Genomic DNA, 15651 nt, shown 5'->3' on the forward strand with positions numbered 1-15651 from the left:
TTGCCTAGCTCACTAAACTAGAATTTGTGACATTTATCTTCTTTTCCTTTTTAATAATTAATACATAGGTACTCTTCCACTTTTAAAAACCAGACTTCGGAACTCCACAATGCCTCAGAGGTCACTGACTACAGTTTGGCAATTAACCTACCCAATTAGTATAATTAAAACTTTAATTCAAACACTACAAGGTTTGAAAGGCAAAAAAAGTATGGGAAAAAACTGGCGCATTCTAATATATTCCTGTGGATATAAGTTCCAAGATTCAACAGCAAATGTAGGGCGGGCCATGGTGGCTCAGCAAGCAGAGTTCTCACCTGCCAGGCCAGACACCCAGTTTTGATTCCTGGTGCCTGTCCCAGCAAAAAAAAAAAGAGAGAGAGAGCAAGAGAATGTACAGTAGGCCTTCACCTCTAAACAAGTAAATAAAAGTGATTTGTATCCATATGCATAGAATATCTCTGGAATACTGTGATGGTGCTTCCATCTGGGGAAGATAATTAAATAGATGGAAAAACAGGACTCTTAAGACAGACTTTTTCACTGTACACCCTTGCATAGCCTCTAGATTATGTACCACATCCTTGTACTACCTATTTCTTTTTTAACGATTAAGACCAAATTTGTTTAAACAAATATATTTGTGGGGATTTTCAACTTTTTAAGGGAAAACCCCCTGTGGTAGTTAGGTGTGTGAACTCGGCGAGGTGAAGGTGCCTAGTTCTGTCGCTGTGGACATGAGCCAATGGTACATGAACCTCATCTGTTGCTGATTACATCTGCAGTTGGCTAGGAGGCGTGCCTGCTGCAATGAATGACATTTGACTTAATTGGCTGGTGCTTAAATGAGAGACTCAATGTAGCACAGCCCAAGCAGCTCAGCACAGCTCATCTCAGCACTCGCAGCTCAGCCCACGCCTTTGGAGATGCAGAAAGAAATCACCCCGGGGAAAGCTGTTGGAACCCAGAGGCCTGGAGAGAAGGCCAGTAGAGATTACTCTGTGCCTTCCCACATAAGAAAGAACCTCAGCTGAACGTTAGCTGCCTTTCCTCTGAAGAACTAACGAAATAAATCCCCTTTCATTAAAAGCCAATCCGTGTGGATGATATTGTGAGCTGCTGATTATAGAGGTGGAATGGAATGATCACATGGTAAGAATGTTTGTATTTGTATGTTGGTATGTTTAATATACAAAATTAATCACAAAAAATAAAAGCCAATCCGTCTCTGGTGTGTTGCATTACAGCAGCTAGCAAACTAGAACACCCCCCAATGGCAAGCCATTGTCAAACACTACCATTTCAAAGAAACAGTGATCAATAAGCACTGTCCAAACTTAATGATGAAGCAGTATCTTCAGGGCAAAAAAAAAAACATTTCGTTTTAACAGGCATCTAAGTAGAAGGTAATTTTTGTTTCCTTTTAGCTGTTTTAAAAGTCATCTGAATAAACTTTATATGTATGTTATTTATTATAAAATGTCTTATTAATTAATGATAAGTGCTTATCTGTGAGACTTTTCTATTTAAATTTTATTTCTTCTTACGTAATTTTTCTATCTTTAAAGATCACAGACTTTTTTTTAATAGAGAAGTTGTGGATTTATAGAACAATCATGCGTAAAATACAGCATCCCATATACCACCTGGTTATTAACACCTTGTACTAGTAGGAAACATTTATTACAACTGCTAGCACATTTTCATAATTGTACTATTAACTATAGTGCAGGTTTAACTCGGGATTCACTGCTTGTGTTATGCAGTTCCATGGATTTTTTTTTCTCATAATCCTTTTCCTCTTTATTCAACTTTTTCTTCTCTAATTTTGCCCCATTCCCTCCTTTTACTCCTCAGTTCCTTCTCCTCAGTGTTTAGGAACAGTGAATAATACTATTGAAGAAAACATTTTTAGCTTCCTATGCTACTGATTAATGATAAGCAAGAAGCTGGTACATTTTACCTAGGGATAGTACTATCACCATGTCCCTCGACCACAAAGGGCTCACAGCTCTCTCCAGATTCTGTGTTCTCTCAGTCCCCAGGCATCCAACCCACCAGAAGCCAAGCCCTGGGCTGGCAGCTGCCTCTCTACTGCTCCTTCTGCTCTTCGTTATGATTTCCAATGAGTCAACAGGAAGGTATTCTGAGTAAAAACCAAATAGAGGCCTGTAAGAGGGCCTTTCCTCCACCCACAACCCGCAAAAACTGTTCTTGCCAAATGATCCAGCAATTTCCAATCCAACTTGCCACTCCTGTCTGCATGAGGTCACTATTTAACAAGCGGGAAATCAGGAAGAAGGACCGCCTTTCTAAGCTGAATCCAAAGTAGACAGAAAGTAGATGGATACTAGGTTATGAAAAAGAAAAGCTCCTCAAGGTCACTGGATTGACCTCTCCTGCATCTACTCTCAGGGAGACCATCTTAGTGAGAAAGGAAGTTCAGGTCTGGTTTGTGGGGGAGGAGCCAGATGCTGGAGTTCTCTGTATATGTTTTGTATTATTTTTGCAACTGTCCTGTAAGTTTGAAGTTATTTCAAAATGAAAGGTTTAAGGGGAAAAAAAAAAAAGTTCAGCATACAGCATCAGCACAGACCGGTTATCATGTTCCTAGACAGTTACAATAACCACTTAACTTATATTTTATGTTTACTGCATTTCCTATAACCATGTATGGACAAATTTTTCATTAACCAACAAACATGTACACCTACTTACTGTATGTCTCGTGCTATCTTTAGCTCCACAGTGAATAAAAAAGTGAAGACCACGTCCAACAATCTCATACAGAGTGGTGGGTAAAAGAAACTCTAAAGAGGCAGGAAACAGCTCTAATTCCCTCCACATTCAACAGCTAGGCAAACTGCTTTCTAGCCCTGGGCATCGGCTGACTTCATGCTGGACTCACATGTCCCCCTCGGTGTCTACAGAGTCTAAGAGTGCTGGTGTCCCCGTCACCCTGACCTGGGCTGAAATTCAGAGCCGGTTTATATGAACTTGGACAAAAGGTATTAAGTCATTTCTCCCTCTTTACAATGAAAGATAAAAATAACTATCTCACAGTAAAGTTGCATGTAAAACACATAATCACTTTGCTCAATTAATACTAGCTATTACTGTTGCTATATTTTTAGAAGCAGAAACAGTATTGCAGTGGCAGACTGCAATGTGCTTAAAAGTAACAGCTCTGAAGAACTTGCCAAACTTGAAATCGGGATCAACCACTTACTTAACGGGCAATTAACCTTTCTGAGTTTTGCTTTCTTATTGTTAAATGTAGATAAAAATATGCACCTCAGGAGACTTGGGAATAGCTGGCTAATTAGATATCAAATATAGATAGAGTGCTTAGCACAGTGCTTAGAGCACAGAAAGTACTCAACAAACCATACTGAGGAAGGTAAGGAGAAGCAGGAGGAGGACAGTGACCTTGGGGACAGAAAGGAAATATTTCAGACCATAATGGCCTCGCAAATTGCAGGTATTTTTGTTCTTTTATTTTTTTTCTTTCTGAGTTTGTTGTTTGTTTGTTTTTTTTTTACCAACTGTATGGTTGAGGAAGGGGTCATATTTCATTCTTTTTTCCATGTGACTATCCCGTTACTGCAGTACCATTTGTTGAATTTTGGGGGGCGGAGAGTGCATGGGCCAGGAATCGAACGCAGGTCTCCCGTATGGAAGGCAAGAATTCTACCACTGAACTACCCTTGCATCCCCGCGTTTTGTGTTCTTTCAGATGTATTAATGTTTCTGTAACAAAATGCCTCATAGTAAAATAGATTAATTATTCTCAATATACAATTACAACAAAAAATTTTTTAATCAAGCCTCAGCAAGTAAATGTATTCTTTTCAAATAGGCCATTAAGCAAATCCTTCATTTAAATGTTTAAGATTTATTGATTCACTCTCTGTGACACTACAGGGACCAATCTGATTTTCCAGAAGAAAATCAAGCAGCAGAGTCCCTACTGATCAGGGAGGCCATGGGGCCCTCTCAGTAAAACTGGCACTTCACTCTCAGCTTGCTCAAAGATACAGTCTCTAGGCAACCAAGTCCGGAATTAAACAAACAGCACAGTCATATGAATCACTTCCGGATGGTCTCACTTTGCCTACCAGCACTTGATTACACAAATGCTTCCTTGCCAAGGAGTTTATTTAGCAGTCCTACCTGGAAACAACCAAGAGTCCATAAACTATCCGATGGCTTTAAAATGTTTTAAACAGGTTCTGCTACCAAATTGCTATGCTGTGAACCAGAAGGAATTATTCAGAAATCAGAGACAGGTCAACATGGAAAGACAGAAAACGCAATTTTTAGAACACGTCAACTTGGGCCCTCAAATATATTTTTACTGTTTTGTCAGTAGGACATTAGAATGTATAAACACATTTATTGCTCTGACCTCTAAGTCAATAAGAAATATATGCTAAATTAAGGCAAATGGTCCACTTAGCCCCAGCAGACCACCCCAACCTTGGCTGACAGGCAATCCAAGCACACAACCAGCCAGTAGACACTGGTTTCACAAGGTCACAATCACTCAGAGACCTACTGACTCTAAGAGGAACAGCTGTTGTGGTAAAAAATTTAGCCCAACTCTCTTGCTACCAGCTCCTTTTTCCACCTTGAAAAGATCCAATATTCCTAAGAGCCAAAAGGTGGAAGCAACCAAAGTGTCCATCAAGGGACAAACAGATAAACAAAATACAGTATATCCATACAAGGGAGTATTATTTAACCATAAAAAGGAATGAAGTTCTGATGCATGCTACAACATGAATGAACCCTGAAGACATTGTGTTGAATGAACAGCCAGACACAAATGTTCAAACTTGTATGATCTCACATACATGAAATAACTAGAATATGCAAATTATAAGTCAGAATTAGAACACAGGTTACCAGGGTCAGGAAATGGGTACAGAGTTTCTGTTAGGGGTGACGAAAATGTATTGATAATGATGGTGCTGATGTTGGCACAACCTTGTGAATGTAATACCACTGAATTATATATTTGAAAGTGGTGAGCATGGGAAATTTTATGATATATATATGTGTGTGTGTATATATATACATATATATATATATATTTGGGGAGTGGGTGCTGTGCTGGATAAGAGGAGAAGGTTGGAGAGGGCACAGTTGCTGAGGGGTGAGAACGGTGAAGGGCACATCTTCGGGTATCCATTGTGGCTGTGTGCTTTCCTGAAGCTAGGGCGTGGCAGTAAGAAGATCCTCAGGCTGGGAGCCAGGAGACGTGGGTCTTGGTTCCAGACTTCTGGGTGACCTTGAAGAAGTTCTAGTTCTCTTTGGACTTCTGTGGCAGACTACATTTCTAAGGTAATTTCAGTTCTAAACAAGATGCTACCCTCCCCCTAAGCATGTCCAGCCACTCCCTTCCCCCAAGTGACATCTTTTTCCTTACCCTGTTTCTACCTGCAGGGTGCAGCCCCTCCACACTGCTCCAGCTCTCCACAGTAAAAATTAAAAAAAAAAATAGAACTGTATAACACGAAGAATGAACCCTGATATAAACCATGTACTTTACTCAATAACATAATTGTAATAATATTGGTTCACCAATTGTAACAAATGAACAAGCACCAAAAAGAAAGGATCCACACTATTTTTCATGAACTAAAAAGAGACCATTTAATCTATTAACAAACACAAAAGGGGAAAAGGAGTTAAGAGTACAAAATGAAAACTGCAAGAGAACAAAACAATTACCATAAATAAAACCACAGGGGATAAAAAATCAAAACCATAGAAAATCAAGTCAATGAAACAGAACAGATATATGGTACACATATCTAAAACACTGTTTCGGCATCAACAAAGAAAAAAATGAAAACCTGCCACAAAAACAGACTTGGGCAGAGCTATCACAGAACAGGCATCCCCAATGAGAGAAATAACTAATCAGAACCAATTATTGAAGGTATAATGGAGAATTTCCTAGCACTAAAATAACAATAAAAAAGACATAAATCTAGAATCTCCACATTACATATCATAATAATAAAGTTAATAAAGTTACCCCAATATGTAAATCGAGAGACTGTTTAAACTTCTACAAATTTTAAATCACAAAAGAGTTAAAAAAAAATTCAAGTAACTTGTCATGAAGCTAAAATCACGTAACTTCAGATTTTGTTTCTCAGTAATCGGAAACACAAGAAAATGGAATCATACACTTTTCAAGAAATATAAATATAATTCACCATAACAGAATAAAAAGTCCAGAGATAGAACTGTATATAATTTAATTATTGACAAAGTAGACATCAATTGCTAACAGGTAATAAAAGGATTGTTTTAAATAACATCAAAATAAAATACAGAGAACTAAAGATAAATTCTTTAAAAAATTAAATCATAGAAAAAGCTAACAGAATATAAAACAGCCTATTTTAGAAAGGTTTCAGAGAAACTAAAATTACCTACACTCCGACCTGACAGAAGGAATCATAAACAGAAAGATTAACATTTAAACTCTATAAAATTCAAAGCTTCTATACAGTGAAAATACAAAATGGAAAATCAATCTGGCAAGTGTGACAGAATGTCAATGTTCATATTATAAAATTTCATGTAAGTTAACATCATAACCCTAGAGACAGAGAAAAGGAATTAATAGATTCGCAAAATGGAATTTTTTGGTTTCATTTCTCAGATTTTTTCTGTATTTCTTTAACATCCTACATTTCCCTTGTGTTTTTTTTGGGTGCATGGGCTGGGAATTGAACCTGGGTCTCAGGCATTCTACCACTGAACCACCTGTGCACCCTTCCCTTGTGTGTGGTTTTTTGTTTTGTTTTGTTTTTAGGCTGGGCAGGCACCAGGAATCAAACCCAGGTCTCCGGCATGGCAGGCAAAACTGTGACTGCTGAGCCACCGTAGTGCTCCCTCCCTTGTGTTTTTAACTCATGTACATGTGCTCTTTGTACAATTTTTAAAAGTTAATAAATTTTTAACAAAGTTAATATATCAACATATCAAAAAAAACCCTGAATTTGTGATAACTATCTAAAAATATATATGCATAGCTTTTTATCCCTAGCTTTTTCCTTTTATTATAAAATTCATCATTATTGTAAAAAGCATATATTAGTAAAATTGTTTTATACGAATGTTTGTATATTTACAGATGAATAAAACATAACAAATATATGGAAGGGCATTAAGTAAAAAGGAATAAAAAGTCTGTCTTCTCACACCCTCCACCCCCATCCCACTCCTTCCCAGTTTCTGGGTTTCTTTTCAGACAAAAGTTTAAATCTGAAATGAAAAAATCAGAGCTATCAACATTTAGAACCTTGAAAGTGCCCAGAAAAATAAAAGTTTATTTCAGTGCCTCATCATGTCTTTTCAAAACCTTCTTTTGCCAAAGGCCTAAGATAAGGCGTACCATTTGTTGAGTGCTTACTGTATTTCAGACACTGTGCCAGGCACTTGATCCTCAAGGCAACTCTGCAAGATACACAGTATCCCCATTTCCCAAAGTGCAAATTTAGGCTCACTCCCTGGGCTAAGCAACTAGAAAAACCAGAATCAGAACCACACCTGCCAAAACAGAAAGTCTTCATTCTTTCCAACTTGTGGTAGCATTTAAGATTTTTAAACATGTTTTATTCAGAATTTTTTAATTTGTTTTTCTTAAGAAATCTGAATATTAGTCATACGACTTTTCTTGACAATAATAGCAAAAGCTACTAGTTATTAACTGCCTCACAGAAACCAGAATACTCTGACATTTCTTCCTTAATTGTACATTTTGCTACATTGTAGGCTAAAAAGATTTTGGTAGCCAGTTTAGAACCTAATCTTCCATTTTGTAACTTTGTTACTATATGAAAAAGTACTTAGTTGTCAACCTCTTAAACAGATGCACTTTGAAATGCAGTCTTCTTAAGGAGCTGACTCTGAATCAACACCAGGGTAAGCTTCAGAAAAGGGAGTGGAGGTTACCGCCTATGTTATCATTTTAAGAGGCTGAGAATAAATCCAACCCCTGCTCCCCCCTGACAACTATGAAGACCTGAATTCACGCAGCTCTGAATCCCAGCCTGCCCTGAAGCAGCTCCATGCCGGGGGCGTAGATCACACCAGGCCTCATGAGGCAGGTAAACTGGTTTTCTCACCTGTAAAAGGAGAGCCTGGGACACCTCCTAGACTCAATCCCTCTCAGTCTTGTAAGTGACGTTCCTCATTTGAGAAATCTAGAAGCTGGTAGGCAAACTGCTACCAGGTCACCTGCACAGAGATGCAGGTTTCCACTTGGTTAATGCACCTGCCATTTAATTTTCCTGCCTCTTAAATATCTTAACTTTTGTTTGCCAGATCATTGTTGCGGTGCGCTAGTTTGAATATATCCTGATGTTCCTGAATTCTCATCCCACTTAGGGGAGAGGAGAGCTGAAGAGTCCGCTTCAGAAAATGTTGTACACCAACAATAAAGACATGTACAAAAGAGAATTTGTTCTTGAGAACTAATTTATTTCCAAGATACTTTTTTGATTCCTATAAATTACAGACGGTAAAGTGCTCTCCTCAACGCTAAGCTCTTGTTACCACCGAATGGTTTCTGACAGTCTATAACCACCCACAGCCCTTAACTCCCCTTCACCGGGAGTGTGCCCAGTCCCGAGCAGAAGGAAGGGCGCCCACCCCAGGCTCAAAAGGGCCTGCCAGGAGGTTCGAAAAGGAGTCCTAACTCACTAAGCCCAGAGTCTGTGGCTTAGCCTTCTTCCTGACCCTAACGGGTTTTCTTTCAGCTCCAGCACTACTCGCAAACCCTCCTCACCTGCAGACTCCCCTGTTGTGCCTTTCTTTTCACTTAGACTTTCTTACGATCTTTCTCTCTACTGCTTCCTTCTGCTCAAAACGTGAGCACAGACCATACCTCCCAAATGTAAGTCCCACTTCCTTCAGGTGAAAACGGTATTCATTCCTACCATGCAGCTGCTCCTTAGCCAAAACAAATGTAAAGCTCAATCAGAACAGTCAAAAGGATATAAGTAAATCCATGTTTTAAGATGAAAACATTCTCCTTTTATAAAATCCTTGATATAGTGTGCAGCCCTTAGCAAAAAGCCTTGAATCCTAAGATAATATTTCATTAGAACAATATTTAAAGTCCAGACTGAAACTATTCTTCCAAACAATAAGGAAAAGAAGAATTTCTTTAGTTTCTATTTCCCCAACATCTCCCAGTGCCCACTTTAATGTAATCACCCCTAAATTTTCCCACTTAGCCTTCTGAGGAAGCCCCAAACACATGCACCACACACTCTGGGCTCTCTCTATGCTCACTCTCCCCACACATCACATTCTCTCTCACTACACTCACAGCTCTCTTCCTCTCTCCACTACACACTCTTCTCTCTTTTCCCAAGAAAGAGCTCTGTTACAGGTACAGGAGAAAGTGGAATACCCAGGATACACAATAGGGCCACTGTACTATAAGGTGGAGCTTTCACTGGGCGGAGTAGAGGTATTATAAATAGAACTGGAGAGGGGAACTTTTCTCCCTTGGATCTCTCTGATCTCTCTTTCTGGCCTTCAAGGTGGTGTAAATCTCAGACCCTGGGGCTCCTCCAACTTGGGAGGGGTGGGGGTTATGAAAGAAACAACATAGAGCCAAACCAAAAAGGCAATTCAGATCCTGTGCTAGAGGGGAAAGAGGAGCCCAAGAAGCAAACAAGCTCACCCGGCTGAGACAGAACGGGGAGCCAAAGCCCAGGCTGGCACAGAAGAGCAGGGAATTGTCTGTGGGCACCCTGAATACCTTTTAGGGGTGGAAGATGCCCATTAGGTGGCTGGTAGGGATCCCAGCCCTTTACTTGGCATGACATTGCCTAGGCGTCTCTTCTTAGTCCTCTCAGTTGTAAAGTTTAAATAGGTCCTTCCAAAGTTGATTTTTCTGATCAAAGCTTTAAACAAAATAACACTGATTGAGATTTTATGTAATTGGCTCCATAAAGTAAACCAAGCACATTTTCACGATGCCAGACCAATGGGCAGAGTGTGCAAGGATAATATGCCACTATAACCCAAAGCATGAAAAATAAAAACTATGACAAATGTCTCGCTGCCTTAGTCACTTCCTAAGTATGCAAACGTACCCAATTAAAAACCACCCCAAGGGATCATAGTCCCCTGGATGGGTTTCTTAACTGGAAAAAAAAAAAATCTGACAGAAAAAAGCATGCTTCAGAGTTGACACAAATGAAATGCCCTGCTAGTGCAGCACCTGAGGCAGGATATGTGATAAAAAGCATCATGCTATTCAGCCTATCAACACCCAGCATAAGGCAGAATTCTAATCAGGTAAGTGAATATTTTAAATCCTGCTTTTCAACTAGAGGGACCAACAGAACCACCAGAGGTATTTAAAAAATATGGGTGTCAAGCCCCTCCAGCTCAGACCTACTGAATCCAAACCTCTGTGATAAGGCCCAGATATCAGTAGCTTTCTTTAATGTTCCCCAGGTAATTCTAATGCAAAGCAAGTTAAGAACCATTGTATAAGTTTATAGAGAAAGAACAGGAGAGGGGGGAGGTGGGGAGGGGGAACTGTTGTTTGGTACATAGTGTATCTCTAAATTTTGAAATAAAATTTATTTGAAAAGAAGAAAAAAGAAGGGAGGGAGGGAGGAAGGGAAGGGGAGAAAGAGTTACTGTATAAACTAAAGGAAACCTCAGTCAAGAAAACCACAAGTAGACTAAGAAAACTTGAGCCTTACTTTCTTCACTGAAATGAAATGGTTGAGCTAGATTCATGGTGGCACTGGGAAAAGGGAGGTGTTAGCCAGGACACCTTCTATAAAACGGGAATTTTACGGTGGAAACCAAAGATTAAAGCAAAAGTAGAGCTGCTTCAGACTGAGGGAAGGACTGCGTGTTGGAATTCCTCCTCCCCATTCCTGGGCTGCCTCCTGAGAGCTGCCAAGGGTCCACAGAGCATGAAATAATCCCCTGGACCACAGGCAGCTTTAAATCCTCTGACCTTCCAAAACTAGATACTCAGAATTTAAGTGGCAGAGGGCCTACAAACTTTATATGCCCAAACATCCCTTTTCTAGTAACATACTCACCTCCTGCTGGCTGACCTTTCCTTCTAAATCATCACTAATTTCCCCCTCCCATCCCCAGTCTTTCAGATGCGCTTTAAATTCAGAAAAGAAGCCTGGGTCTAAAGAAGACACAGGAAATGCATACTAGTGGTCGCTCTAGGAGAAGGAAGAAGGAAAACGGGACCAGGGACACATACAAATGGGACTCCTACTGTCTATGTTTATTTCTTTTTAGAGAAAAGGGAAAGATCTGAAGTGCAGTAGATACATGAATGTTTGCTCTATCGTTCCTTGAACTTTTCTATAGACTTTTAAAGTTCTCAAAACTAAAAAGAAACACTCTTATATCTTAGCACCATTTGAAGCATCCTTGATTTTTATTAAATTTTTATTGCAAGTGTCTTTCTTTAACCCTCCCTACTCTTTTCCACCAAAACTCTGACTTACAGAATATATGATCTGTAATTACATCTGTCTACCCTGGAAAGATGTAATTGCAAAGGAACCACAAACACTGGGACAAAAGAACTGGACCTTTGATGGTGAAATGAATCCATACTCGAAGAGGAAGCCCACAAAACCCTGGAGTACCTGATCCTCGCGAAGAATGAAGAGGATGCCACCTTTAGTTACCTGTCTTTTATCACTGCTCCCTACTCCTAAGCCTCCTAAACCACATACCCCTCCACTGCCATGGGGAGAAAGGAATCAACTCATACATAAACCAAAACCAGTGATAACGAGACATTAAAAAAGCCAAGAACTTCAAATTCTAAAAATGCTATTTCTTTCCTACAGCTGATCATGTCCAAAACATGCACCATAAATATTAAACTGAACAGCAAAAATCTGAAAATTCTTCAGTATACATAAATGTCCACCAGTGTTTCATAATAAGCTGCCATCAAGACCAGTCGCTCCCATGAGTAAATAACATGCCTATATTTATTCCTTAGACTATCAGCCTCAGTCACACCTACAACACATTCAGAGATCTTTATCTGTATCCATATCACATCAGTTTCCTTCTCCCAATCGTCTCTCCAGCCAGCCAATCCTTACCTCTTTGCTTCTTCCAAATGACAAAGGTACTCATAAGCCACATTCTGACGTCTCCTTTCATCCATCTCCTCTGCAGTAAGTCTCTCATTATCCAGGACAGCTGAAACATGAAAAAGAAGAACGTAAACGTGGGGCTCTGTAACCTTCCTGATCGATAAAAGAATGCCAAAGCATCAAATTCCTGTGAGTCACTAGAGGTTCAAGGTAACCATGGGCTGCATGTATCGCCAGGTGCACTACAGTGGCTTTCCTGAAACAAGAATTGAGGGGTTTCAACTACACTAATCTTACACTCTCTTCTAGGTACAATATGAGCACGTACTCAATTTTAACGTGACCTAGAAAAATACTGTTTCTTGAGATTTGGGCCTAAATTTGTCCTTGTCTGTCTGCCAGAACTCTTTCTAAATACAGATCTGACCCTGTTGTTCCCCTATTTCACGAACAACCAAAGCCAGCGGTTACTGAGAACAAAGTGGCAGTAATTGTTCTAAGCGTTTTACATGCATCCTCTCATTGAAACCACACAACAACCCTGTGATTATCACTCCCATTCTACAGATGAGGAAAGTGAGGCTGGGTGAGCTCAGCCCCACAGCTAACGCAGGCAGTCTGCCTCCAAAGCCTGTGAGCTTACCCTGGAAGCAATGTGCCTCCTTCACGGACACCCAGAGCACCCTAACTCCTTGGCAGAGCTAGATTTCTCAATCTAGCCCCAACAACTAGCCCCAACAAGAGAAACACATCTCTTCCCTCTCCCTGCCCTTTCCCCACCACTGTGCACAGTGCCCTCCTCTTTATGACCTTCCTTCGTGCTCTTCCCTCTTCATGTGTCTTGCCCCACCCCACCCTGTCAAACTTTACACATCCTCCTGGACGTCGCTGCTCAAGTGTCAACACCTGTGCTCACACTGCCTTCTTCAAACCCTCCTCTTCACTCACTGTTTACTGCTTATGACCAGTCAGGTCACACGTACTTTATCTTTACCACACCTTATTATCATTAGGTTGCAGACCTCTTTGTCTCTAATTTTAAATGTTCTTTGAAGGCAGGACCTAATCTTGCCCATATTCAATTTCCCAGATGTGGCACAATCCCTCACACATAACTGTTTAAGAGCAAAATTATCTTAAAAACAAAATTTTATTCCCAAATATAAATACACATGAAACCGCCAAAGACTCAAAAGGACCCCCTGTGGCCGTGGTACCAGCCCCTGCAGTTTAATAATGTCTCATGGACCCACAGAAAAGGAGGTTCCAAGAATGAGGAAGTCCAAGGGTGGATTTTCTTTTTCTACTTTTCAAATCCTGAAGAGGGAACTAAACCCTAGAAAGCTGAAGTGACTCGCCCAAGGCCGCACCTCCCCACTGGCCTGGGAGCGCACAGGACCCCCGAGGACGGGACAGAGGCCACGAAGACAGGACAGGGCCCCCAGACCCAGGGACCCCTAGGACAGGGCAGGGACCCCGAGGACGGGACAGGGACCCTTGAGGACGGGGCAGGGCCCACGAGGACGGAGCAGGGACCCCGAGGATGGGGCAGGGCCCCCGAGGACAGGGCAGGGACCCCGAGGACGGAGCAGGGACCCCGAGGATAGGGCAGGGCCCACGAGGACAGGGCAGGGACCCCGAGGATGGGGCAGGGCCCCCGAGGACAGGGCAGGGACCCCGAGGGCGGGACAGGGACCCTCGAGGATGGGGCAGGGCCCACGAGGACGGAGCAGGGACCCCGAGGACGGGACAGGGACCCTCGAGGACGGGGCAGGGACCCCGAGGACGGAGCAGGGCTCCGAGGACGGGGCAGGGACCCCGAGGATAGGGCAGGGCCCACGAGGACGGGGCAGGGACCCCGAGGATGGGGCAGGGCCCCCGAGGACGGGGCAGGGACCCCGAGGACGGGGCAGGGCCCACGAGGACGGAGCAGGGACCCCGAGGATGGGGCAGGGCCCCCGAGGACAGGGCAGGGACCCCGAGGACGGAGCAGGGCTCCGAGGACGGGGCAGGGACCCCGAGGATAGGGCAGGGCCCACGAGGACGGGGCAGGGACCCCGAGGACGGGACAGGGACCCCGAGGACAGGGCAGGGCCCACGAGGACGGGGAAGGGCTCCCGAAGACGCGGTAAGGCCCGGGCTCGGTGCCCAGGACACGCCCTGTGCCGTCCTGCCGTCCCCCCCGGCCGTCTCTCCGGGGCCGAGCGGGCGGCGGGCGCTGGGTGGGGCTCCGGGGTCGCAGCGCCCGGGCTCCCAGGGGCCCTCCGGGTCCGCCCGCCGCTCGGAGCCGAGCAGGGCGCAGGGACTCGTCCCGCCACCCGCGCTTCCTGCGGCCCAGCCGGCGGCCCTTCCGGGTCCACGCGGCCCGCACGCCCTGCCCCACCGCCCCAGGCCGGGAAACGGCGCCGCAGAGGCAGCGGGCCTGGCCCCGGAGCCCCCGCGGAACCCCGCACTCACAGCCATAGTGCGGCCGGGCCACGCCCAGGCCGTCGACCTCGTCCGCGGCGGACATGGCGGCCGAGCCGGGTCTCTGCTGAGGAAGCGGAGAGACCCAGGACGCGCGGCGGGGGCTGCAGCTCCTGCCAACTGCGCGCGCGGAGGCGCCGGAGGCCCCGCCCCCAGGCCCCACCCTGGGGGCCCCGCCCTGCCGCGCCGGCGGGAGCGGGCGGAAGGGGGCGGGACCGAGCCGCAGGCCCCGCCCCATCCCGCCCCCTGGGTGCGGGCCCCCTCCCCCACGCCCCGCGCCTCCGCAGCAGCGGCCGGAAGGAGGCGGAGTCCGCCCGCCGGGTTTGCACCGACTGGGGCCGCCCCGGGCCTCCGAGACCCGCCAGCGGAGCCACCGCCCTATCTGCAATTCTAAGGGAAGGGCCGCAGAGTCGGCGGTTTGAAATCAAAACCGTGGGCCACCTCCCTTTCCCTGCCTGCTGAGCCAAGCAAGCTCCTTTACATCTTACTTTTTTTCAAGAAAAAAGGAAAGGGAGGCATCCATTATAAAGATATATATGGGCCGGAATTGCAAAAACAGGTCTGATGGAAGCTTGAAAGGATGGCTCTATTCCTCTGGGCATCTCTGCCTCTCTGCAGGTCTGTTCCACCCTCCTCGTTGTGGGAACCAGCCTTCTCCGTTCTCATTTCTCCGGCTCCTCCACAGCTCTGGCTGAGGAGCACCTTGATTTTCCAATTCCATAGTCCACAGAGTGGCATATGATTGGACCCAGTCATCTTTTTACCCCATAGCTAAGTCTCTGGCCATCCATTGACGGGTTGTCTTTGGTTCAGATGTTGGCTGATCTTTTACTTCAGTCCACTGCGGCCAGGAGGTATGGCCAACTGAGGAATAAAACCTAGGGGCTGGACATTATTGCCTTCAATGGGATGGTCCGGTAGGCAAACAATGATCATATTTCTAAGATGATGGTTAAGTGAAAAAAAAAAAAAAACCAAAATTATGAACCAATAAACATAGTATGATACCATTTCTTTTTCTTTTATTATTTTTATTGACAAATCC

General features: G+C 43.8%; 2 protein-coding genes and 1 long non-coding RNA gene across 3 annotated transcripts in view; 1 reads left to right on the forward strand and 2 right to left on the reverse strand.

Annotated features, from left to right (window-relative positions):
• IQGAP1 (IQ motif containing GTPase activating protein 1) overlaps nt 1-14744 on the reverse strand; it is a 95137-nt gene extending 80393 nt beyond the window's left edge. Inside the window, exons 1-2 of the mRNA XM_077124276.1 lie at nt 14598-14744; nt 12147-12246 (exon numbers count right to left, since the gene is read on the reverse strand). Of these exons, the coding sequence (XP_076980391.1) occupies nt 12147-12246; nt 14598-14652 (155 nt within the window). The 5' untranslated portion in view covers nt 14653-14744. The remainder of the gene's footprint in view (nt 1-12146; nt 12247-14597) is intronic.
• LOC143652569 (uncharacterized) lies at nt 4079-8475 on the forward strand. Its single transcript, XR_013160759.1, has 3 exons — nt 4079-4289; nt 5218-5346; nt 8350-8475. It is a non-coding gene; the product is annotated as an uncharacterized LOC143652569 (long non-coding RNA).
• Nucleotides 14745-15489: 745 nt separating the features above from the next.
• Nucleotides 15490-15651, reverse strand: part of ZNF774 (zinc finger protein 774) — a 70167-nt gene continuing 70005 nt past the window's right edge. The window contains exon 6 of the mRNA XM_077124285.1: nt 15490-15546. Coding sequence (XP_076980400.1) covers nt 15539-15546 — 8 coding nt within the window. The 3' untranslated portion in view covers nt 15490-15538. The remainder of the gene's footprint in view (nt 15547-15651) is intronic.

Source organism: Tamandua tetradactyla, chromosome 12 (genome assembly GCF_023851605.1).
Source record: "Tamandua tetradactyla isolate mTamTet1 chromosome 12, mTamTet1.pri, whole genome shotgun sequence".
In the NCBI taxonomy this organism is placed as follows: Eukaryota; Metazoa; Chordata; class Mammalia; order Pilosa; family Myrmecophagidae; genus Tamandua; species Tamandua tetradactyla.